This window comes from Oncorhynchus clarkii, chromosome 11, assembly GCF_045791955.1.
Source record: "Oncorhynchus clarkii lewisi isolate Uvic-CL-2024 chromosome 11, UVic_Ocla_1.0, whole genome shotgun sequence".
In the NCBI taxonomy this organism is placed as follows: Eukaryota; Metazoa; Chordata; class Actinopteri; order Salmoniformes; family Salmonidae; genus Oncorhynchus; species Oncorhynchus clarkii.
Window position 1 is genome coordinate 37,824,010 of NC_092157.1, and position 23,904 is coordinate 37,847,913.

General features: G+C 41.2%; 1 protein-coding gene across 1 annotated transcript in view; it reads left to right on the forward strand.

Moving 5' to 3' along the window:
* The window catches only part of LOC139420735 (cadherin-7-like), a 139,489-nt gene that overhangs the window by 104,702 nt on the left and 10,883 nt on the right, over window positions 1–23,904 (forward strand). The window contains exons 9-10 of the mRNA XM_071170964.1: window positions 3,998–4,115; window positions 5,073–5,324. Of these exons, the coding sequence (XP_071027065.1) occupies window positions 3,998–4,115; window positions 5,073–5,324 (370 nt within the window). The remainder of the gene's footprint in view (window positions 1–3,997; window positions 4,116–5,072; window positions 5,325–23,904) is intronic.

Here is a 23,904-nt window from a genome sequence, read left to right on the forward strand (position 1 = left end):
CTCTTTTCTCTGTATACATCAATGATGTCACTCTTGCTTCTGGTGATTCTCTGATCCACCTCTAACCAGACAATACCATTCTGTATAATTCTGGCCCTTCTTTGGACACTGTGTTAATTAACCTCCAGACGAGCTTCAATACCATACAACTCTCCTTCCGTGGCCTCCAACTGCTCTTAAATGCAAGTGAAACTAAATGCATGCTCTTCAACCGATCGCTGCCTGCACCTGAACGCCTATCCAGCATCACTACTCTGGACGGTTCTGACTTAAGTATTTGTAAATGTCTACATATTCTATGTGTCTAGAATAGGCTTCCGTTCTCGCAACAAAGCATCCTTCACTCCTGCTGCCAAACATACCCTCATAAAACGGACTATCTTACCGATCCTTGACTTCGGCGATGTCGTTTATAAAATAGCCTCCAACACTTTACTCAGCAAATTGGATGCAGTCTATCACAGTGTCATCCGTTTTGTCACCAAAGTCTCAGATACTACCCACCACTGTATGCTCTCGTTGGCTGGACCTCGCTTCATATTCGTCGCCAAACCAAGGTCTGGCTCCAGGTCATCTATATGTCTTTGCAAGGTAAAGCCATTATCTCAGCTCACTGATCACCATAGCAGCATCCAACCGTAGCATGCGCTCCAGCAGGTATATTTCACTGGTCACCCCCAAAACCTATTCCTCCTTTGGCCGCCTTTCCTTCCAGTTCTCTGCTGCCAATGACTGGAACAAATTGCAAAAATCACTGAAGCTGGAGACCCATATCTCCCTCACTAACTTTAAGCAACAGCTTTTAGAGCAGCTCACAGATCACTGCACCTGTACATAGGCCATCTGTAAATATCCCATCCAATTACCTCATCCCCATATATATATATTTTTTTTTTTCAATTTGCTCCTTTGCACCCCAGTATCTCTACTTGTACATTCATTTACTGCACATCTATCACTCTAGTGTTTATTTGCTAAATTGTAATTATTTCGCCACTACGGCCTATTTATTGCCTTACCTCCCTAATCTTACCTCATTTGCACACACCCTATATATATTTTTTTCTATTGGATTATTGACTGTACGTTTGTTTATTCCATTTGCAACTCTCTGTTGTTGTTTGTGTCGCACTGCTTTGCCTTATCTTGGCCAGGTCGCAGTTGTAAATGAGAACTTGTTCTCAACTGGCCTAGCTGGTTAAATAAAGGTGAAATAAAATTGTCAAAAATAGTCCCTGTGCCCAAAAACACTAAGGTAACCTGATTAAATGACTACTGACCCGTAGCACTCACGTCTGTAGACATGAAGTGCTTTTAACTTCTTTGGGCTAGGGGGCAGTATTCAGAAGTTTGGATGAAGGAGGTGCCCAAAGTAAACTGCCTATTACTCAGGCCCAGATGCTAGGATATGCATATAATGGTAGTATTGGATAGAAAACACTCTAAAGTTTCCAAAATGTTTTAAATCATATCTGTGAGTATAACAGAACTGATATGAATGTAATGAACTGATATGAATGTAATGCTTTTGTGTGCGGGGTGCAGTCCTCAGATAATCGCATAGTGTGCTGATCCTCAACACGGGGGCCCCTCAGGGGTACGTGCTCTGTCCCCCCCTGTACTCCCTTTTCACTCACGATTGCATGACCAGTCACGACTCCAGCACCATCATTAAGTTAGCCGACGACACAACAGTGGTTGTCCTAATCCTAACCCTAATCACCGACAATGATGAGACATGTTTTCAATATTATTTGGAAGGGCAAGCCAGACAAAATTAAACTGTCCTATTTATATAATGAAAATTAATTTGGAGGGCATGAATGATTAAATATTAGTAAAGGCATCAGTCATACAAATGTTATACTTAAATCCGAACTGGTTTTCTAGCAGACTGGTAAGAATGTCTCACCACATGTTAAAGAATGTCCTTTTTCCCTTTGTTCAGATTACAACCTCTCACTTTCGGTTATTTGAAAATAAACTTATCTCCAAAATATCACTATTTTTAAAACAAGCCATAGAAAGTTGGTTGCTATTTCAGTTTAATCCACCAGAAAATACAGAAAAAAATTATACAACAAATATTGTGGTTGAACTCAAATATACTAATTGATAAAAATAAAAAAAATTGGACTATCAATCTACACACAATACCTCATAACGACAAACAGAAACAGGATTTTTGATTTTTTTATAATTTATATAAAAAAAAACATCAATACCTTATTTATCTTTGCTATGAGACTCGCAATTGAGCACAGTTACATCTGTTTCCATTGATCATCCTTGAGATGTTTCTACAATTTAATTGGAGTTCACTTGTGGTCAATTCAATTGATTGGACATGGAAAGGCACACACCTGTTTACATAAGGTCCCACAATTGACAATGCATGTCAGAGCAAAATCTAAGCCATGAAGTTGAAGGAATTGTCCGTAGAGCTCCGAGTCAGGATTGTGTCGAGACACAGATCTTGGGAAGGGTACCAAAAAAATCTGCAGCATTGAAGGTGCCCAAGAACACAGTGGCCTCCATCATTCCTAAATGGCAGAAGTTTGTAACCATCAAGACTCTTCCTAGACCTGGCCACCGGGCCAAACTGAGAAATCAGGGGAGAAGGGCCCTAGTCAGGGAAGTGACCAAGATCCCGATGGTCACTCTGACAGAGCTCCAGAGTTCCTCTGTGGAGATGGGAGAACCTTCCAGAAGGACAACCGTCTCTACAGCACCACCAATCAGGCTTTTATGGTAAAGTGGCAAGGTGGAAGCAACTCCACAGTAAAAGGCACATGACAGCCAGCTTGGAGTTTGCCAAAAGGCACCTAAAGGACCATGAGAAACAAGATGATCTTGTCTGATGAAACCAAGATTGAACTTTTTGGCCTGAATGCCAAGCGTCACGTCTGGAGGAAACCTGGCACCATCCCCACGGTGAAGCATGGTGTTGGCATCCTTATGCTTTGAGGATGTTTTTCAGCGGCAGGGACTGGGAGACTAGTCAGGATCGAGGGAAATATGAACAGAGCAGAGTACAGAGAGATCCTTGATGAAAACCCGCTCCAGAGCGCTCAGGACCTCAGACTGGGGCAAAGGTTCCCCTTCCAACAGGACAACAACCCTAAGCAGACAGCCAAGACAATGCAGGAGTGGCTTCGGGACAAGGCTCTGAATGTCCTTGAGTGGCCTAGTCACAGCCCGGACTTGAACTCGATCTAACATCTCTGGAGATACCTGAAAATAGCTGTGCATTGACACTCCCCATCCAACCTGACAGAGCTTGAGAGGATCTGCAGAGAAGAATGAGAGAAACTTCCCAAATACAATTGCTCCAAGCTTGTAGCGTCATACCCAAAAAGACCCAATGCTGTAATTGCTGCTAAAGGTTGTTTAACAAAGTACTGATTAAAACGTCTGAATACTTATGTAAATGTCATATTTCAGTTATTTATTTTTAATACATTTGCAAACATTTCTAAAAACCTGTTTTTGCTTTGTCATTATGGGTTATTGTGTGTAGATTGATGACGGAAAAAAACAATTTAATCCATCCCTATAATGTTTCAGAGAGAATCTCATCCCTATAAGGCTCCTCTTGCCAAAAAAAGCACTTACTGCAAGTGTTAAGTGATGTAAAATAATAGCTAACGTTATAAAATAAAATAAACATTTCCTATGAATCAAAATCAGCTTTATTAGCACCATTTTAGTTACGCTATTGCATTGGCCTTGTGTTAAGCGAGATTTATGCTAGTTTGTAAATTAATTCAAACCTGTGAACGCAATTAGGCACCATGTTCAACCAGCACAGTTAATTCTTATGGAGATGCCAGGCTAAAACAAAGAAACTACAGATATGGATTTATGACCTTTTAGTGGCAACAATTAGGCAATTCTATCAATCAAACAATCAATCAATCGATCAGCTTCACAATTTGGTTGTGTCATTAGAGGTTCAGACAATCATAGTGGATGTGTGTGGTCATGTGTTCCACAGGTCATCCAGACCATCAGCGCCGTGGACAAGGATGAGCCTCCCAGTGGTCATCTCTTCTACTTTGCCCTACCTGCGTCTGTGGTTAGCAACAGCAACTTCACTCTCCGAGACAACAAAGGTAGGTGTCTCCTCCTTGTCAAATTACTCCAATTATCTCACAACAGTCCATTACTGACAACAGAGAATAATGTGAGGAACATTTTTAATGTAAGGGATCAGGGTTTGTAAGGTATGTAAGATCAGGGTCAACCATGGCCAAGTGTGGATTGAGAAGTGTTCTTTGTAAATATTGGATTTGAAAGCATTAGACATTTCAAAACCTTTTTGATTGAAAGTAGTTGCTGAAATAAACTTTCTGAGGATGATTCTGATGGCTCATTCACGTTTCTTTCACCTTTAAATCCATTCAATGGATAAGAATATCTATGAATGTTAATTGCAGGTTTAGAAGTGTGCAGGCAAAAACAGGTTTTGAAATGTAATGACACAATTTGAAAGTATAATTTAATCACCAACGGTATCCTGCCCATTTGCAAAAATATTTTCCTCCTATGTAAAGAAAAATCTGGACTACCCTGACATTATGCCATTATGCTTTCTCTTCTATTCCTCAGTTGTTACTATTCATATGTGTATATAAACTATCGTAGGAATACTATAGTATACTGTAGTATTTACAGTTTACTATAGTATAAATAATAGTGAAAAAAAAGTGTACTATATACTGTAGTAATTTCTCTAGTGTTTTTGCTGACTAGTATACTGTAGTATTTACTGTTGTGTTTTTGCGGACTGTAGTATACTGTAAGTATTTACTGTAGTGTTTTTGCGAACTGTAGAACAAAGCATAAAAAACAAAGCATAAAAACAAAACAGTATAAAGTTTTCTCTGCAGCTATGTGAATTGTGAGATAAAGAAATCTCCTATATTAAGGTTGTTTTAAATTAGAGATGATATCAATCATTCTAGGGTTGATCCACAGTCTGTAGGCTCATCACAGACTATGCAGGATTTGATCTCTAAATACTCTTCCCCTTCTTCCTGACTGATCATGTTCATGACCCTCCCTTCCAGACAACACGGCATCTATCGTAACGAAACGTGGAGGGTTTCGTAGACAGGAGCAGATGCTGTATCGACTGCCCGTGTTGATTGTCGACAATGGAAGCCCTGCCCTCAGTAGCACCAACACCTTATCAGTGAACGTGTGTGACTGTGATTCGGACGGTGTGGCCCAATCGTGTGGAGCCATGCCCTACACACTTCCTGCTGGCCTCAGTACAGGGGCCCTGGTCGCAATTCTGGGATGCATCATTACACTGCTGGGTATTTTTTATTTAACCTTTATTTAACTAGGCAAGTCAGTTCAGAACAAATTATTATTTACAATGATAGCCTAACAGAAGGGAAAAGGCCTTCTGCAGGGACGGTGTCTGGGATTAAAATATGAAATAAAAACATAGGACAAAACACACATCACGACAAGAGAGACACCACAACACTACATAAAGAGAGACCTAGACAACACATGAAAACATAGCATGGTAGCAACACAACATGACAACAACATGGCAGCAGCACAACATGGAAGCAGCACAAAACATGGTACAAACATTATTGGGCACAGACAACAGCACAAAGGGCAAGAAGGTAGAGACAGCACTACATCAAGTGAAGCAGCCACAGCAGTCAGTAAGAGTGTCCATGATTGAGTCTTTGAAGGAAAAGATGGAGATAAAACAGTCCAGTTTGATTGTTTTTTGCAGCTCCTTCCAGTCGCTAGTTGCAGCGAACTGAAAAAAGGAGCGACCCAGGGATGTGTGTGCTTTGGGGACCTTCAACAGAATGTGACTGGCAGAACGGGTGTTGTATGTGCAGGATGAGGGCTGCAGTAGGTATCTCAGAGGGGGAGTGAGGCCTAAGAAGGTTTTAAAAATAAGAATCAACCAGTGGATCCTGCGACGGAATTACAGAGATGACCAGTTTACAGAGTAGTAGAGAGTGTAGTGATATGTCCTGTAAGGAGCATTGGTGGAAAATCTGATGTCCGAATGGTAAAGAACATCAAGCCTCTCAAGAGGACCCTTACCTGCAGATCTATAAATTATGTCTCCGTAGTCTAGCATGGGTAGGGTGGTCATCTGAATCAGGGTTAGTTTGGCAGCTGTAAGGAAAGAGGATGGATTACAATAGAGGAAACCATGTCTAGATTTAACCTTAGCCTGCAGATTTGATAGGTGCTGAGAGAAGGATAGTGTACCGTCTAGCCATACTTCCAAGTACTTGTATGAGGTGACTACCTCAAGCTCTAAACCCTCAGAGCTGGTAATCACACCGGGGCATTCTTCTTACAAAACAATATGTCCTTTGTTTTGGAGGTGTTCTAAACAAGGTTAAGGGCAGAGATAGCTTGCTGGACACGAAGAAAGCTTTGTTGTAGAGCTGAGTATAAGCTGAGCATAAGACTGTTTCATCTGCATGTAAATGGCTGAGAGAGCTTCCTACTGCTCCAGCTGTGTTGTTGATGTAAATTGAGAAGAGCATGGGGCCTAGGATCGTGCCTTGGGGTACTCCCTTGGTGACAGCCAATGGCTGAGACATCAGATGTTCTGACTTTATACACTGCACTCTTTGAGAGAGGTAGTTAGCAAACCAGGCCAAATACCCCTGAGTGACACCAATACTCCTTAGCCGTCCCACAAGAATGGAATGGTCTACCGGATCAAAAGCTTTGGCCAAGGTTGCAGTGACACATCCATAACCTGACCGGAAACCAGATTGCATACCCAAGAGAATATTATAGACGTCAAGAAAGCCAGTCAGTTGATTATTAACACGTTTTTTCCAGCACTTATGATAAACATGGCAAAATATAAATCTGCCTATAAAAGTTAGGATCAGTTTGATCTCCCCCTTTAAAGTATGCACTGTGGCTGCCTTCCAATTAATGGGAGCCTCCCTAGAGAGGAGAGACAGGTTAAAAAGGTCAGAGATAGGCTTGGGGATGATCAACCATGAAGACATTGATGGGTAGTATTCTCATGTCATCTCCATGTTCATGAATGTCTGTTTTCAACATTTTTTGAGAACTTACTAATGTGATTGTACAGTGCATTTTTAAAGTATTCAGACTTTACTTTTTTTTTTGTTGCGTTACAGCCTTATTCTAAAATGTAAAATGGGGTATTGTGTGTAGATTAATGAATTTCAAAAATATATTTAATCCATTTTAGAATAAGACTGTAACGTAACAAAATATGGAAAAAGTCAAGGTGTCTGAATACAATATAGCAAACAAGGGATGTCCTGAGGACATTCGGCGACATTCCCATCAGGTTGTTTAAGGGTTTCAGCGCAACATTATACCACTGAAATTCTGAGAACATTCTAAGAATGTTGTGTGATGGTCCCAAGTGAACATTCTCTGGGGGACCTTTGTCTAGTTCCCTGTAAATTCACAGGACATCACTGAGGACCATGTCAGGACCTTTTTAGGACATTCTCAGGACTTTCCATTTACTAGTCCTTTGGACATTGCATGATGATGCCAAGGGAACGTTCTCTGGGGGACCTTTTTATAGTTCCTGGTTTGACCTGTGGACATCTTTAGGACGCTCTTGGGACATTATGTCATGGTGACCTGAACATTCTTGGGACGTTGTGTTATGGTCCCTTGGAGGTTTTGTCTTGATACCGGAATGTCCCGGGGACGTCCTGGTGGATGTTTTTAGGACGTTCTTTGGATATTGTGTCATGGTCCCCTGAAGGTTTTGTCTTGTCCACGGTTTGTCACGGGGACATCCCAGAGCACCTTTTTTAGCATGTTCTTGGGAAATTTTGTCATGGTCACCTAAAAGTTTTGTCTAGTTCCAGGGACATTTTAAGGACTTTCTTGTGACATTGTGTCATGGTCCCCTGAATGTTCTTTGGACTTTGTCATAGTCCAATCAAGAGTTTTGTCATGTAATGGTCCCAGGTGTTCTAAACCATAAGTAAAGAAATGAAATGGTAAGGGGGTTTTAAGGCAAGTGGTATCCTGTTCAGCTAAAATAGTGTACACGTCTTTAATCATTGACAATATGATTACATACAACATGACTTGATCGCTACTGACTTTCTATATGACCCCACCTGGGATTTGAACTCAACAACCTCTGGATTTGGGGATATGCTATCTTTCTGCTGCGCCACAAACTAAAATATCAGAAGTCCCCTGCACATTTATTACCTACAATACATCTCTGCACTTAGCAAAAGAGAGCCATCTGCAATGCTATTTTAGATATCAGTTAATCTGACTCTTCTCTAATCGATTTAATTGACTTATTTCAGCAATTTGAGTTTGGGTTTTTAGTATAGTATAATATTGGTGGGTCATATTATTCTGTTTTAATGTTGCTCCTGAATCACCACAATAAATGCAATATTTTTTCTTCAGTGTATTTTTAACAGAGCTGAGATTGATTTTGAAGTGGAAAGTGTTGAAATAGGCATACATGTGAAATCATTAATTGAGTATGTTTATTAATGGACAGTAATAATTAGATATTAAACTGATTATGGCAGTAGGCAGATTATGCAAAAGTAATCTAAAACATTTTACTCTGCTTAACTTAATAATTAATCGGCGTCTGTTCAAAATTAAAGTAAGCGTAGGCCGATTAAAATACCTGGTTTTCTGAGAAATCTTTCAAATTATTATGACATGTAAACCTTACACCGCTGGAAGGCCGATTATTTGATCTGCGCATTTGCTAGCACCAGCCGAGCAAGTCTCCCTCTTTAGCTTGAGTGAAGTGAATTCGGAGCAACTGAATGTATGCGTCATAGAAGTAGTTTTCACAGAATCAAATATGCTTCCCAAAAATAACATGGTCGCTGTGGTAAAACATTTATTTTGATTGGGGATTTTCTGCATGTATCAGAGTGCCATTATGTAGCCTGATTTCAGATGTGTAAACAGGATTATTAGGAAAATCGTTGTTCTTGCAAAGCATGTAAACGTTTTAATAAAATTATTAAATTAAGCTGACTATCCACAATAATCACATTATTGTAACCGTACTCATTGATTCAGACATGGTGACGTAGCAGGATGATTAGAATGCTGTGAACCAAGAGGTCGGGAATTCAAATTCCAGGTGAGGACATGTTAAATAATAATGACTGTATGAATACACATACATGGTGTAGTCATGTACTGTGTTTCAACTATGTATCTTGAAAACACATTGTCAAAGGCACTGTTTGTGTGTGGGTGTCCCTACCATTGCCAAAGAGCTGTGACTGGATCAGTGGTTCATGAATCAGGGCCTTGATGGACTTGGAAACAGTAACAAAGGGTGATGTGTAATGAAACTAGGGTGCGCGTACCATGGTTAGATTTTCTGTTTTTGGGGGGTAGAACGTTTCTTAGCGACCATCGGGTGACTTCCCTGGGACAAACCGGGAACTAGACAAAGACCTTGAGGGAACCATGTCCGGACATCCCAAGAAAGTCCTAAAAAACATTGTCGGGGAAGTGCCCGGGACAAACCGGGAACTAGACAGAACCTGCGGGGAGAAACCGCCTGTCGACTTCAAGCGACCATTTCGTGACGTGCTGGGGACGTCCTAACGACTCTTTGTTTGCAGGGTTTGAGCATGCCTTTGTGGATATAGGGAGAAGGTACAGTATGTGTAAAGGATTCTCACTTTTTGACAGGTTGTGTCTCTCATGATGATAACGCTAGTCATGTTTGCTATGAGCTTTTTCTATTAATGATTGCACTTGCAAATTAGATTTAATTAACTAAGCCACAAACAAAATACAACAGTGAACCATCACCAATGGTCTTCATTATTGCCCATTAAATCCAGAGAAAGGGTTTTTACACCACATCACAGCACAGTCAGAAGAATAGTTTAGTGCGCTGGTAAACTTAATTGAACATTGAGATAGAGTCTTAAAAGGATCGGTGTCCCGCTAGCGGAACAACTTCCGGTGAAACTGGAGGGAGCATAATTCAAATAAATTCTATTAGTTATTATGGGTTTTAAACATTTAGGTATATATAAGTGTCTAATATCGTCTGATAGCTTAGATTCTTGTAAGGCATGCCATGCAATTATTTGAGGACGGCGCCCCACATCAAAATATTTTTCCACTGGCACAGGTTACATATAAAGATGAAATATTCACTTACTTTTTGAAAATCTTCATCTGATTTGTCATCCAAAGGGTCGGGTCGCAGCTAAAAAAAAATTATATCCCAAAACCTCAGTTTAGTTGGCGCCATCGATTTGAGTAATCCACTGCAGAGAAAGGAATCCGAATATCTACCCCTAAACTTTGTTTCAACAAGTCAAAATACGTTCCATTTACTCCTCAGACACCCTAAAATGTAATCAAACTATAATATTTATTTTGGAAAGAAGTATGTTCAATAGGAAACCGATTTTAGCAGGTGCACAACTTCAACATGGTGCGCAAAAACACGGATTTCTAAGACTGTGTCCTCATACAAAAACTGTTATTTCTTATTTGTTTTTGAAGTTACAAGCATTAAACCTTGAACATGGACTGCTGACACCCTGTGGAAGCCATAGGAATCCATGGAGCTATTTTACAATGTGACCTTTCGCTTGCATTTCTAAGAGGATGGTCTCTGGCTGGTTGGTTTTTCTTTGGATTTCCTCCTACCATATATATTTTGTTATATAATCCTACGTTATTTTAACATTTCTACAACGTTCAAGGTGTTTTCTTTCCAATGGTACCAATTATATGCATATCCTGGCTTCAGGGCCTGAGCTACAGGCAGTTTACGTTGGGCACGTCATTCAGACAAAAAAGGAGAAAAAAGGGGCCTAGCCCTACAAAGTTTTAATGGGATATACAATAGGGCCAGCCAACACTCACTTACATTTTAGTTTGAAAAAGTAAACATTTTTATTGCAAATGAGAATACTTTTTGTAATAAATGAGAAGATGAAAAGAGCAACAGGGGAAAGAGGTAGTGGTGGAGTTCTGAACCCAGCATTGCTTAGAACTTAGAACTTATGGCTTCCAGTCCAAGCCCATGTCTGTTTTTCTGCGTATGTGTGTATTTGTGTGCGTGTACATGAGCTGCTCCGTGGGTGGATGAGTCCTCATCTGCCTTCATCAGTCTGTGCTGCTTAACTTTGTCTCCTTATACTCCATTCTCTCTCTCCTCCACTTCTTCTTCTCTGCTCTCCCCTACCCCTTCTCCCTGCGTGACCCTCCTCCACCCCTAGAGGAAAAAGAAATGCACACCTATTTAGGCGAGATGCTGGCTAGCAGAGTGGAAAACTTGAAAATAGAGGAGAGCCACACACTAAGAGCTCAGATGCAAAAATATAATGTCCAACATTTCGACAGGCAAGCTGTCTTCATCAGGGTATAATCACAAACACTGCAGGGTGACTTGTTTATATGGTGTCAAAAGACACACACAGGTGTCTGTAATCATGGCCAAGTATGTCAAATCAAATTATATCAAATTTTATTTGTCACATACACATAGCAGTTAGCAGATGTTAATGCGAGTGTAGCGAAATGCTTGTGCTTCTAGTTCCAACAATGCAGTAATAACCAACAAGTAATCTAGCTAACAATTCCAAAACTACTACCTTATAGACACAAGTGTAAGGGGATAAAGAATATGTACATAAAGATATATGAATGAGTGATGGTACAGAGCGGCATAGGCAAGATACAGTGGATGGTATGTAGTGCAGTATATAAATATGCGATGAGAATGTAAACAAAGTGGCATAGTTAAAGTGGCTAGTGATACATGTATTACATAAAGATGCAGTAGATGATATAGAGTACAGTATATATGTATACATATGAGATGAATAATGTAGGGTATGTAAACATCTTCTGGATGATAGTGGGGTGAACAGGCAGTGGCTCGGGTGGTTGTTGTCCTTGATGATCTTTATGGCCTTCCTGTGACATCGGATGTGTAGGTGTCCTGGAGGGCAGGTAGTTTGCCCCCGGTGATGCGTTGTGCAGACCTCACTACCCTCTGGAGAGCCTTACGGTTGTGGGCGGAGCAGTTTCCGTACCAGGCGGTGATACAGCCCGACAGGATGCTCTCGATTGTGCATCTGTAGAAGTTTGTGAGTGCTTTTGGTGACAAGCTGAATTTCTTCAGCCTCCTGAGGTTGAAGAGGCGCTGCTGCGCCTTCTTCACGATGCTGTCTGTGTGGGTGGACCAATTCAGTTTGTCTGTGATGTGTACGCCGAGGAACTTAAAACTTACTACCCTCTCCACTACTGTTCCATCGATGTGGATAGGGGGGTGTTCCCTTTGCTGTTTCCTGAAGTCCACAATCATCTCCTTAGTTTTGTTGACGTTGAGTGTGAGGTTATTTTCCTGACACCACACTCCGAGGGCCCTCACCTCCTCCCTGTAGGCCATCTCGTCGTTGTTGGTAATCAAGCCTACCACTGTTGTGTCGTCCGCAAACTTGATGATTGGGTTGGAGGCGTGCGTGGCCACACAGTCGTGGGTGAACAGGGAGTACAGGAGAGGGCTCAGAACGCACCCTTGTGGGGCCCCAGTGTTGAGGATCAGTCGATGAACAGCATTCTCATATAGGTATTCCTCTGGTCCAGATGGGTTAGGGCAGTGTGCAGTGTGGTTGAGATTGCATCGTCTGTGGACCTATTTGGGCGGTAAGCAAATTGGAGTGGGTCTAGGGTGTCAGGTAGGGTGGAGGTGATATGGTCCTTGACTAGTCTCTCAAAGCACTTCATGATGATAGAAGTGAGTAGTCATTTATTTCAGTTACCTTAGCTTTCTTGGGAACAGGAACAATGGTGGCCCTCTTGAAGCATTTGGGAACAACAGACTGGGATAGGGATTGATTGAATATGTCCGTAAACACACCAGCCAGCTGGTCTGCGCATGCTCTGAGGGCGCGGCTGGGGATGCCGTCTGGGCCTGCAGCCTTGCGAGGGTTGACACGTTTAAATGTTTTCCTCACGTCAGCTGCAGTGAAGGAGAGTCCGCATGTTTTGGTTGCGGGCCGTGTCAGTGGCACTGTATTGTCCTCAAAGCGGGCAAAAAAGTTATTTAGTATGCCTGGGAGCAAGACATCCTGGTCCGTGACAGGGCTCGTTTTCTTTTTGTAATCCGTGATTGACTGTAGACCCTGCCACATACCTCTTGTGTCTGAGCCGTTGAATTGAGATTCTACTTTGTCTCTATACTGATGCTTAGCTTGTTTGATTGCCTTGCGGAGGGAATAGTTACACTGTTTGTATTCGGTCATGTTTCCGGTTGCCCTGATTAAAAGCAGTGGTTCGCGCTTTCAGTTTCACGCGAATGCTGCCATCAATCCACGGTTTCTGGTTTGGGAATGTTTTAATTGTTGCTTTGGGAACGACATCTTCAACGCACGTTCTAATGAACTCGCTCACCGAATCAGCGTATTCGTCAATGTTGTTGTCTGACCCAATACGAAACATATCCCAGTCCACGTGATGGAAGCAGTCTTGGAGTGTGGAATCAGATTGGTCGGACCAGCGTTGAACAGACCTCAGTGCGGGAGCTTCTTGTTTTAGTTTCTGTCTGTAGGCAGGGATCAACAAAAAGGAGAGCGGGGCAGGGCCTTATATGCATCGCGGAAGTTAGAATAGCAATGATCCAAGGTTTTTCCAGCCCTGGTTGCGCAATCGATATGCTGATACAATTTAGGGAGTCTTGATTTCAGATTAGTCTTGTTAAAATCCCCAGCTACAATGAATGCAGCCTCCGGATATATGGATTCCAGGTATCAAAGAGTCAAATAAAGTTCGTTCAGAGCCATCGATGTGTCTGCTTGGGGGGGAATATATACGGCTGTGATTATAATCGAAGAGAATGCCTTTGGTAGATAATGCGGTCGACATTTGATTGTGAGGAATTCTGAATCAGGTGAACAGAAGGACTTGAGTTCCTGTATGTTGTTGTGGCCACACCACGTCACGTTAACCATGAAGCATACGCCTCCGTCCCTCTTCTTACCAGAAAGATGTTTGTTTCTGTCGGCGCGATGCGTGGAGAAACCAGCTGGCTGCACCGACTCTGATAGCGTCTCTCCAGTGAGCCATGTTTCCGTGAAGCAAAGAACGTTACAGTCTCTGATGTCCCTCTGGAATGCTACCCTTGCTCGGATTTCATCAACCTTGTTGTCAAGAGACTGGACATTGGCGAGAAGAATGCTAGGGAGTGGTGCACGATGTGCCCGTCTCCGGAGTCTGACCAGAAGACCGCTTCGTTTCCCCCTTTTACGAAGTCGTTTTTTTGGGTCGCCGGCTGGGATCCATTCCGTTGTCCTGGGTGAAAGGCAGAACACAGGATCCGCTTCACGAAAGTCATATTCTTGGTCGTACTGATGGTGAGTTGACGCTGCTCTTATATTCAGTAGTTCTTCTCGACTGTATGTAATGAAACCTAAGATGACCTGGGGTACCAATGTAAGAAATAACACGTAAAAAAACTGCATAGTTTCCTAGGAATGCGAAGCGAGGCGGCCATCTCTGTCGGCTCTTATATTCAGTAGTTCTTCTCGACTGTATGTAATGAAACCTAAGATGACCTGGGGTACCAATGTAAGAAATAACACTTAAAAAAAACTAAAAACTGCATAGTTTCCTAGGAACGCGAAGCGAGGCGGCCATCTCTGTCGGCGCCGTGGGTGGGAGTCAATGGTTAATTCTCAAATATTAAAATGACATACAAAGAACATACAAAAACCAAATGGATAGCATACATTCATAGATTCAATTTAGACTACATAAGCCTACAAACAATTACAAAGTCACAATAATCACAAGAATGGCTTCAGATCAAAGTCTACGTTGAGGCCGAAGGGAGCAAGGGTCCTCCTCCACCCCTCCCCGCCTCCCCCTCTTGCATTAATACTCTGTGCACAACCCTTTTCTCTCTCCTCTCTGTCCTTGCTCCCAGATCTGGCGTCTCCATCAACGCATGTTGCAATTGGGGGCGTGATTGCATTGTTTTGGTTGAGAGGAGAGCCCAGAGGAGAGAGCCCAGAGGAGAGAGTCCAGGGGTGAGAGTCCAGGGGTGTTGCTGCTTCTGCATCCTCAGGTGCTGTCAGCTCAGGTGTCCCTCCAGCCATATTAGAGTAGAACAGGGACTTGTTTTCCAAAAGCCTTCGTAGCATTATGATTATCGTTAGAACCTTCTTACGATGTATCGTTAGTATATGAGGTGTTTCCCAGAGCCATCGTTAGTAATGTGGCTCTTAAAAACATTTGCACATCTACTAGTGATCCAGATCATACGTAGACCAGTCAAAGTGATCATTAAATGCTTTATTCACAAAAGATCTCAATTAAACATAGAATCAAGATGTTCAGGCTGTCTGACTATGACTGCCGATAACTTGGCCCCAGTTATGTACTGAGCTGTACGCACTACCCTCTGTATCACCTGACGGTCGGATGCCGAGCAGTTGCCATACCAAGCTGGGATGCAAACAGTCGGGATGCTGTAGAACATTTTGAAGAACTGGAGATCCACACCAAGTTTTTTCAGTCTCTTGAGGTAAAGGCATTGTCCTGCCCTCTTCATGACTTTCTTTGTGTGTTTGGACCATGATAGTTTGAACTTGAAACTCTCGACCCGCTCCACTACAGCGCTGTCGATGTGAATGAAGTGTGTCCGGCCCTCCTTTTCCTGTAGTCCACGATCATCTCCTTTCTCTTGCTCACGTTGAGGGAGAGGTTGTTGTCTTGGCACCACACTACCAGGTACTCTGACCTCCTCCCTATAGGCTGTCTCATCATTGTCGGTGATCTGGCCTACCATGGGTTGTGTCGTCAGCAAACGTAATGATGGTGTTGTAGTCGTGCTTGGCCATGCAGTCGTGGGTGAACAGGGAGTACAGGAGGAGACTAAGCATGCACCCCTGAGGGGCCCCCGTGTTGAAGATCAGCGTGGCAGATGTGTTGTTGCCTGCCCTTACCACCCGGGGGCAGCACTTCAGGAAGTCCAGGATTCTCACATAGGTGCTCTTTTTTTCCCTCTGGTTGCGCATGTGACACGCTGGTAGAAATGAGGTAAAAAGTGTAATATTATTGTTCTTGTCTCTCGACCTGGCTTTGATGAAGCATTGGACTGTAGCAGATGAGCTACATGAATGTTGACAAGGCGATGACCAACTTCAACTCGGTAAGTCAAATTACCTCTGCAAGATCGCACCTGAGTTCCACAGGCGATTGAAATTACATACCATCACCCTCTCTCCCTCTTTGAATTCTCTGACAGTCTTTGTGTGTCTGTCATGAGCTCTCTTCTGCTGTAGCTTGTGCTTTGCCAAAGTGTTTGACAAGTCTGGTTTCAACAATGTCAGGCGGGTATGTGGTTGGCATTTCAGAAACCGTTCAGCTGGTGTACATTCCGTTATTGTGTGTGGTGTGGTACTCTGTGTGGTGCCTTTGGTAGCTGGGCACCAACTGAACCTCGAATTTAGTCCAGGCCCTCTTATTAAAGGTTTGCACGGCTCTCTCCACTGCTCAGTTTTTTGCCGGATGCTAAGATGGTCATCATTGTAAATAAGAATTTGTTCTTAACTGACTTGCCTAGTTAAATAAAGTTTAAATAAAACACAATACAAAATACTCTGTTGTTCTTGAGAAACATTTCAAAATCGTTTGAGATGAAAGGAGGGCCATTGTCCAGGACGAGCTCTTTGACTAGTCCAAAGGATACAAACAGGTGTCTGAGAATATTAATGGTCTTCTCAGCTGTGGTCAGTTGAGTAGGGAACGCTTCCATCCACTTGGAATGTATATTGTCAACAACAAGGAAATGTTGCTTGTCAATCTCGACGTAATCCACATGGATGCGTTCGCATGGTGTAGCAGCCCAGGACCATGGATGAAGAGTTGTAGTAGCAGGCTTGTTGCAAACAGCTTCACAGTGTAAGGGAATACCCCCCTGAATTGTACAAAAATGAATGGCAAGATATTGGCATTGGACAAACCATATACACGATGTCCAATACCACCCAAAGCGGCGTTGATTCGTGCAAAGTATATGGCAAATGCCATATGGCAATTGCCAATTGTAACACCTCAAAAATCCAACAGGGGGCGGGTGCGCTCCACCGGGGTTTTTCATATTGGAAATGCAACCCAAGTCAACATCCAAAAGAAAAATTTTGAAAAAATGATATTTTTTTCAAAAACTTTTCACCCCTTAAAAAAGTGCTTTCTGGGCCTTTTTTCGAAATTCTTTCGATTTTTTTGTCAATTACACATGTGTAAGAGCTGTATGAATATACTTTTGTCCAATTTTTTTATCATTTTTTTTTTTTTTTAATTACATGCGCATAAGGCATATGTTTTGTACATTTGCAATATGATTTCATAGGAAGTCAAAAGTCAAAAGTCAAAAATGTCAAAATTTGGTAAAAAACTTCACACATCCTTAAAAAAGTGCTTTCTGGACCGTTTTTCAAAATTCTTTCAATTTTTGTGTCAATTACACATGTATAAGAACTTTATCAACATACTTTAGTCATACTTTATTATCATTTTTTTTTTTTTTACTTGTGCATAAGGCATATGTTTTGTCCATTTGCAATATGATTTAATAGGATGTCAAAAGTCGAAAATTTGATTTTTTTTTTAAACTTTAAAAACTTAAAAAAGTGCTTTCTGGACCGTTTTTCGAAATTGTTTCGATTTTAAGACAATTAATCATGTGTAAGAAGTGTATGAATATACTTTTGTAAAATGTTATTATCATAATTTTTTTTTTTTACTTGTGCATAAGGAATATGATTTGTCCATTTGCAATATGATTTCATAGGAAGTCAAAAGTCAAAGTCCAAAGTCAATTTTTTGGGGGGCCAAAATTGACTGAACTGATGAACTCGGGACGGCCGGGCAGTGATAGTTGTTCATTTCCATCACTCATTGTGTTGATTTCATCATGTCCATTTGGTGATGTTTTTTCACTATAGAATCATATTGCAAATGCGCGTGCAACTGTTAACCAAAAAAAAAAAATGATGATTTCATTATGTCCATTTGTTTATGTTTCCTTACTTTTTCAAAGTCACTGTGCATTTGCAATATGTTTTACCATCACGAATTTGTCATGCTCAAAATTCAAACTATACTTTGCTCAAACTATACCTTTGTCAACTTGTATTATCATATTTTTTTTTTGTTTTATTTGTGCATAAGGCATATGTTTTGTCCATTTGCAATATGATGTCATAGGAAGTCAAAAGTCAAAGTCAAAAGTAACGATTTTCCTCCGTACAACTGGTGATCTGAAATGTGCAACTGGTGATCTGAAATGTGCAACTGGTAACTCCAAAAAAAAATGTTTTTGTTTATGTTTCCTTACTTTTTCAAAGTCACTGTGCATTTGCAATATGTTTCAATGGGCAGGTACCATCACGAATTTGTCATGCTATAAAAATCCTGCAGGAATGTGAAATTGACTGGCCCGATGAACTCGGGATGGCTTTGCAGTGATTCTGGGTCATCTCAATCGCTCGTTTGGGTTGATTTCAGAATGTCGCTTTTGGTGATGTTTTTTCACTATAGAATCATATTGCAAATGCACGTGCAACTGGTCACCCAAAAAACATTTATTTTTATTTTTTTTGTTTATGTTTCCTTACTTTTTCAAAGTCACTGTGCATTTGCAATATGTTTTAATGGGCAGGTACCATCACGAATTTGTCATGCTATAAAAATCCTGCAGGAATGTGAAATTGACTGGCCCAATGAACTCGGGATGGCTTTGCAGTGATTCTGGGTCATCTCAATCGCTCGTTTGGGTTGATTTCAGAATGTCGCTTTTGGTGATGTTTTTTCACTATAGAATCATATTGCAAATGCACGTGCAACTGGTCACCCAAAAAACATTTTTTTTTATTTTTTTTGTTTATGTTTCCTTACTTTTTCAAAGTCACTGTGCATTTGCAATATGTTTCAATGGGCAGGTACCATCACGAATTTGTCATGCTATAAAAATCCTGGAGGAATGTGAAATTGACTGGCCCGATGAACTCGGGATAACTTTGCAGTGATTCTGGGTCATCTCAATCGCTCGTTTGGGTTGATTTCAGAATGTCGCTTTTGGTGATGATTTTTCACTATAGAATCATATTGCAAATGCACGTGCAACTGGTCACCCAAAAAAAAAATGTTTTGATTTTTTTTGTTTATGTTTCCTTACTTTTTCAAAGTCACTGTGCATTTGCAATATGTTTTAATGGGCAGGTACCATCAGGAATTTGTCATGCTATAAAAATCCTGGAGGAATGTGAAATTGACTGGCCCGATGAACTCGGGATGGCTTTGCAGTGATTCTGGGTCATCTCAATCGCTCGTTTGGGTTGATTTCAGAATGTCGCTTTTGGTGATGTTTTTTCACTATAGAATCATATTGCAAATGCACGTGCAACTGGTCACCAAAAAATAAAAACAATTTGTTTATGTTTCTTTACTTTTTCAAAGTCACTGTACATTTGCAATATGTTTTAATGGGCAGGTACCATCACGAATTGGTCATGCTATAAAAATCCTGCAGGAATGTGAAATTGACTAGCCCGATGAACTCGGGATGGCTTTGCAGTGATTCTGGGTCATCTCAATGGCTCGTTTGGGTTGATTTCAGAATGTCGCTTTTGGTGATGTTTTTTCACTATAGAATCATATTGCAAATGCACGTGCAACTGGTCACCCAAAAATAAAAATAAATTGTTTATGTTTCCTTACTTTTTCAAAGTCACTGTACATTTGCAATATGTTTTAATGGGCAGGTACCATCACGAATTGGTCATGCTATAAAAATCCTGCAGGAATGTGAAATTGACTAGCCCGATGAACTCGGGATGGCTTTGCAGTGATTCTGGGTCATCTCAATGGCTCGTTTGGGTTGATTTCAGAATGTCGCTTTTGGTGATGTTTTTTCACTATAGAATCATATTGCAAATGCACGTGCAACTGGTCACCCAAAAAACATTTTTTTTGATTTTTTTTGTTTATGTTTCCTTACTTTTTCAAAGTCACTGTGCATTTGCAATATGTTTCAATGGGCAGGTACCATCACGAATTTGTCATGCTATAAAAATCCTGCAGGAATGTGAAATTGACTGGCCCGATGAACTCGGGATGGCTTTGCAGTGATTCTGGGTCATCTCAATCGCTCGTTTGGGTTGATTTCAGAATGTCGCTTTTGGTGATGTTTTTTCACTATAGAATCATATTGCAAATGCACGTGCAACTGGTCACCCAAAAAAAAAATGTTTTGATTTTTTTTGTTTATGTTTCCTTACTTTTTCAAAGTCACTGTGCATTTGCAATATGTTTCAATGGGCAGGTACCATCACGAATTTGTCATGCTATAAAAATCCTGGAGGAATGTGAAGTTGACTGGCCCGATGAACTCGGGATGGCTTTGCAGTGATTCTGGGTCATCTCAATCGCTCGTTTGGGTTGATTTCAGAATGTCGCTTTTGGTGATGTTTTTTCACTATAGAATCATATTGCAAATGCACGTGCAACTGGTCACCCAAAAAACATTTATTTTTATTTTTTTTGTTTATGTTTCCTTACTTTTTCAAAGTCACTGTGCATTTGCAATATGTTTCAATGGGCAGGTACCATCACGAATTTGTCATGCTATAAAAATCCTGCAGGAATGTGAAATTGACTGGCCCGATGAACTCGGGATGGCTTTGCAGTGATTCTGGGTCATCTCAATCGCTCGTTTGGGTTGATTTCAGAATGTCGCTTTTGGTGATGTTTTTTCACTATAGAATCATATTGCAAATGCACGTGCAACTGGTCACCCAAAAAAAAAATGTTTTGATTTTTTTTGTTTATGTTTCCTTACTTTTTCAAAGTCACTGTGCATTTGCAATATGTTTCAATGGGCAGGTACCATCACGAATTTGTCATGCTATAAAAATCCTGGAGGAATGTGAAATTGACTGGCCCGATGAACTCGGGATGGCTTTGCAGTGATTCTGGGTCATCTCAATCGCTCGTTTGGGTTGATTTCAGAATGTCGCTTTTGGTGATGTTTTTTCACTATAGAATCATATTGCAAATGCACGTGCAACTGGTCACCAAAAAATAAAAACAATTTGTTTATGTTTCTTTACTTTTTCAAAGTCACTGTACATTTGCAATATGTTTTAATGGGCAGGTACCATCACGAATTGGTCATGCTATAAAAATCCTGCAGGAATGTGAAATTGACTAGCCCGATGAACTCGGGATGGCTTTGCAGTGATTCTGGGTCATCTCAATGGCTCGTTTGGGTTGATTTCAGAATGTCGCTTTTGGTGATGTTTTTTCACTATAGAATCATATTGCAAATGCACGTGCAACTGGTCACCCAAAAATAAAAATAAATTGTTTATGTTTCCTTACTTTTTCAAAGTCACTGTACATTTGCAATATGTTTTAATGGGCAGGTACCATCACGAATTGGTCATGCTATAAAAATCCTGCAGGAATGTGAAATTGACTAGCCCGATGAACTCGGGATGGCTTTGCAGTGATTCTGGGTCATCTCAATGGCTCGTTTGGGTTGATTTCAGAATGTCGCTTTTGGTGATGTTTTTTCACTATAGAATCATATTGCAAATGCACGTGCAACTGGTCACCCAAAAAACATTTTTTTTGATTTTTTTTGTTTATGTTTCCTTACTTTTTCAAAGTCACTGTGCATTTGCAATATGTTTCAATGGGCAGGTCCCATCACGAATTTGTCATGCTATAAAAATCCTGCAGGAATGTGAAATTGACTGGCCCGATGAACTCGGGATGGCTTTGCAGTGATTCTGGGTCATCTCAATCGCTCGTTTGGGTTGATTTCATAATGTCGCTTTTGGTGATGTTTTTTCACTATAGAATCATATTGCAAATGCACGTGCAACTGGTCACCCAAAAAATAAAAACAATTTGTTTATGTTTCTTTACTTTTTCAAAGTCACTGTACATTTGCAATATGTTTTAATGGGCAGGTACCATCACGAATTTGTCATGCTATAAAAATCCTGCAGGAATGTGAAATTGACTGGCCCGATGAACTCGGGATGGCTTTGCAGTGATTCTGGGTCATCTCAATGGCTCGTTTGGGTTGATTTCAGAATGTCGCTTTTGGTGATGTTTTTTCACTATAGAATCATATTGCAAATGCACGTGCAACTGGTCACCCAAAAAAAAAAATGTTTGATTTTTTTTGTTTATGTTTCCTTACTTTTTCAAAGTCACTGTGCATTTGCAATATGTTTCAATGGGCAGGTACCATCACGAATTGGTCATGCTATAAAAATCCTGCAGGAATGTGAAATTGACTGGCCCGATGAACTCGGGATGGCTTTGCAGTGATTCTGGTTCATCTCAATCGCTCGTTAGGGTAGATTTCAGAATGTCGCTTTTGCTGATGGTACCTCACTGTTTAAACATATTGCAAATGTACAAGAGTCAAGTGGACAAGAGTCCATCAGTCAATTAGATATCATTCTGACACCAAACTGATACAAACTGACACCAAATCCACTTTTTCCAACTCGTTTAGTAGCCAACTATTACATACTTCAGAGCTGGCCCAAAATTCACAACGCCTTGGGTTCAAACCATAAAAAAACCATAAAACACGTAGTTACGTTCTAGCTGCGGGTCCATTTCTTATGTTATGTGTTGGCCTAGCTGAGGCGACCCCGAATCCCAAGTTTCGGCTCGATAGGTCATTTGGTGTCCGAGAAAAACCCTAATTGGTGCTGAAAATCCACTATTTTCCATGACTTGCTACGGGGTCCTTGAACGAGCTATCGGACAGAAACGTTGGGGTCCGTCTCTATGGGCTGAGCTGGTTTCAATGCACCTAGCCTTGCGTCGCTGAGACTTTTCTAAACGTCGTCATTTTCGTAATGGTCAAAATGAATTGAAGGTATTGCAAATGTACGAGGCTGTTTCTCGGTCCGAGAACCGTCTAGAGCCACGTAACTCACCACGCACCATCGACCGGAGGTCTAGAACAGGTTTCTAAAGTTTCGGAACTCTAGGTCTGACGGTTCTTTTTTAGCTCCAACAAAGCTAACTATTGCAGCCACTGTCTGTCTCTACGCACCCCAATACGTCCCTCCTTCCAAGTTGTGTTTTAGTGTGATTTTTTTTTCCTTTGAATTTTTTGGGGAAAAATGACTGATTTACAGTTCATGGGGGTTGCCTAATCACATATATGAAGTTTTGGACAGATCTGACTTTTTTAACCCTTCGAAACAGCCCCTGAGACACCAATTATGGCACTTCCGGTTGGCACAGGAAGCTACAAATCAACACATATCCTCATTGGGGTATGCTGTTACAGAATCCTGAGTTTTAAGTCCTTACGTTAAGAATTGACTGATTTACACAGGGTTGAATGCACTATGTCTATCAAACTGCAGGCAGGGTATGGGTAAACACTTTTAGGGGCATTTTAACCACTTCCGGTTGATCCAGGAAGCTCAAAATCAACACAGGTAGACCTCATAGTGGCCTGATGGACTGGTACCGAAGACAGGTTCATACGGCATTCATAACCCATATAGACTTCAGGTTGAAATTAGGGGTGCAGGCAATGTATTCCTATGGGGAGAGATGACACTGCATTCTGTGAGATCAAAAAACACTGTTTTACTGTTAAGGGTTAATGCCACACGGTCAAGGTTAGGCTTGCACGGATCGGGAGGACCTTAGGAACATTCATGTGGTGGAATTTTTCTTCTCACCCTAACAGTTCTCTCACTCTCACCCAAAATCAAATGACGTTGTGGGGCAGGCTTCATTTTGGGCCTACTATTCTAATGGTCGCTGCGCCTAGACCAAGCGAGCTACGGTCAAGCGGGATAGCTCGTTGAA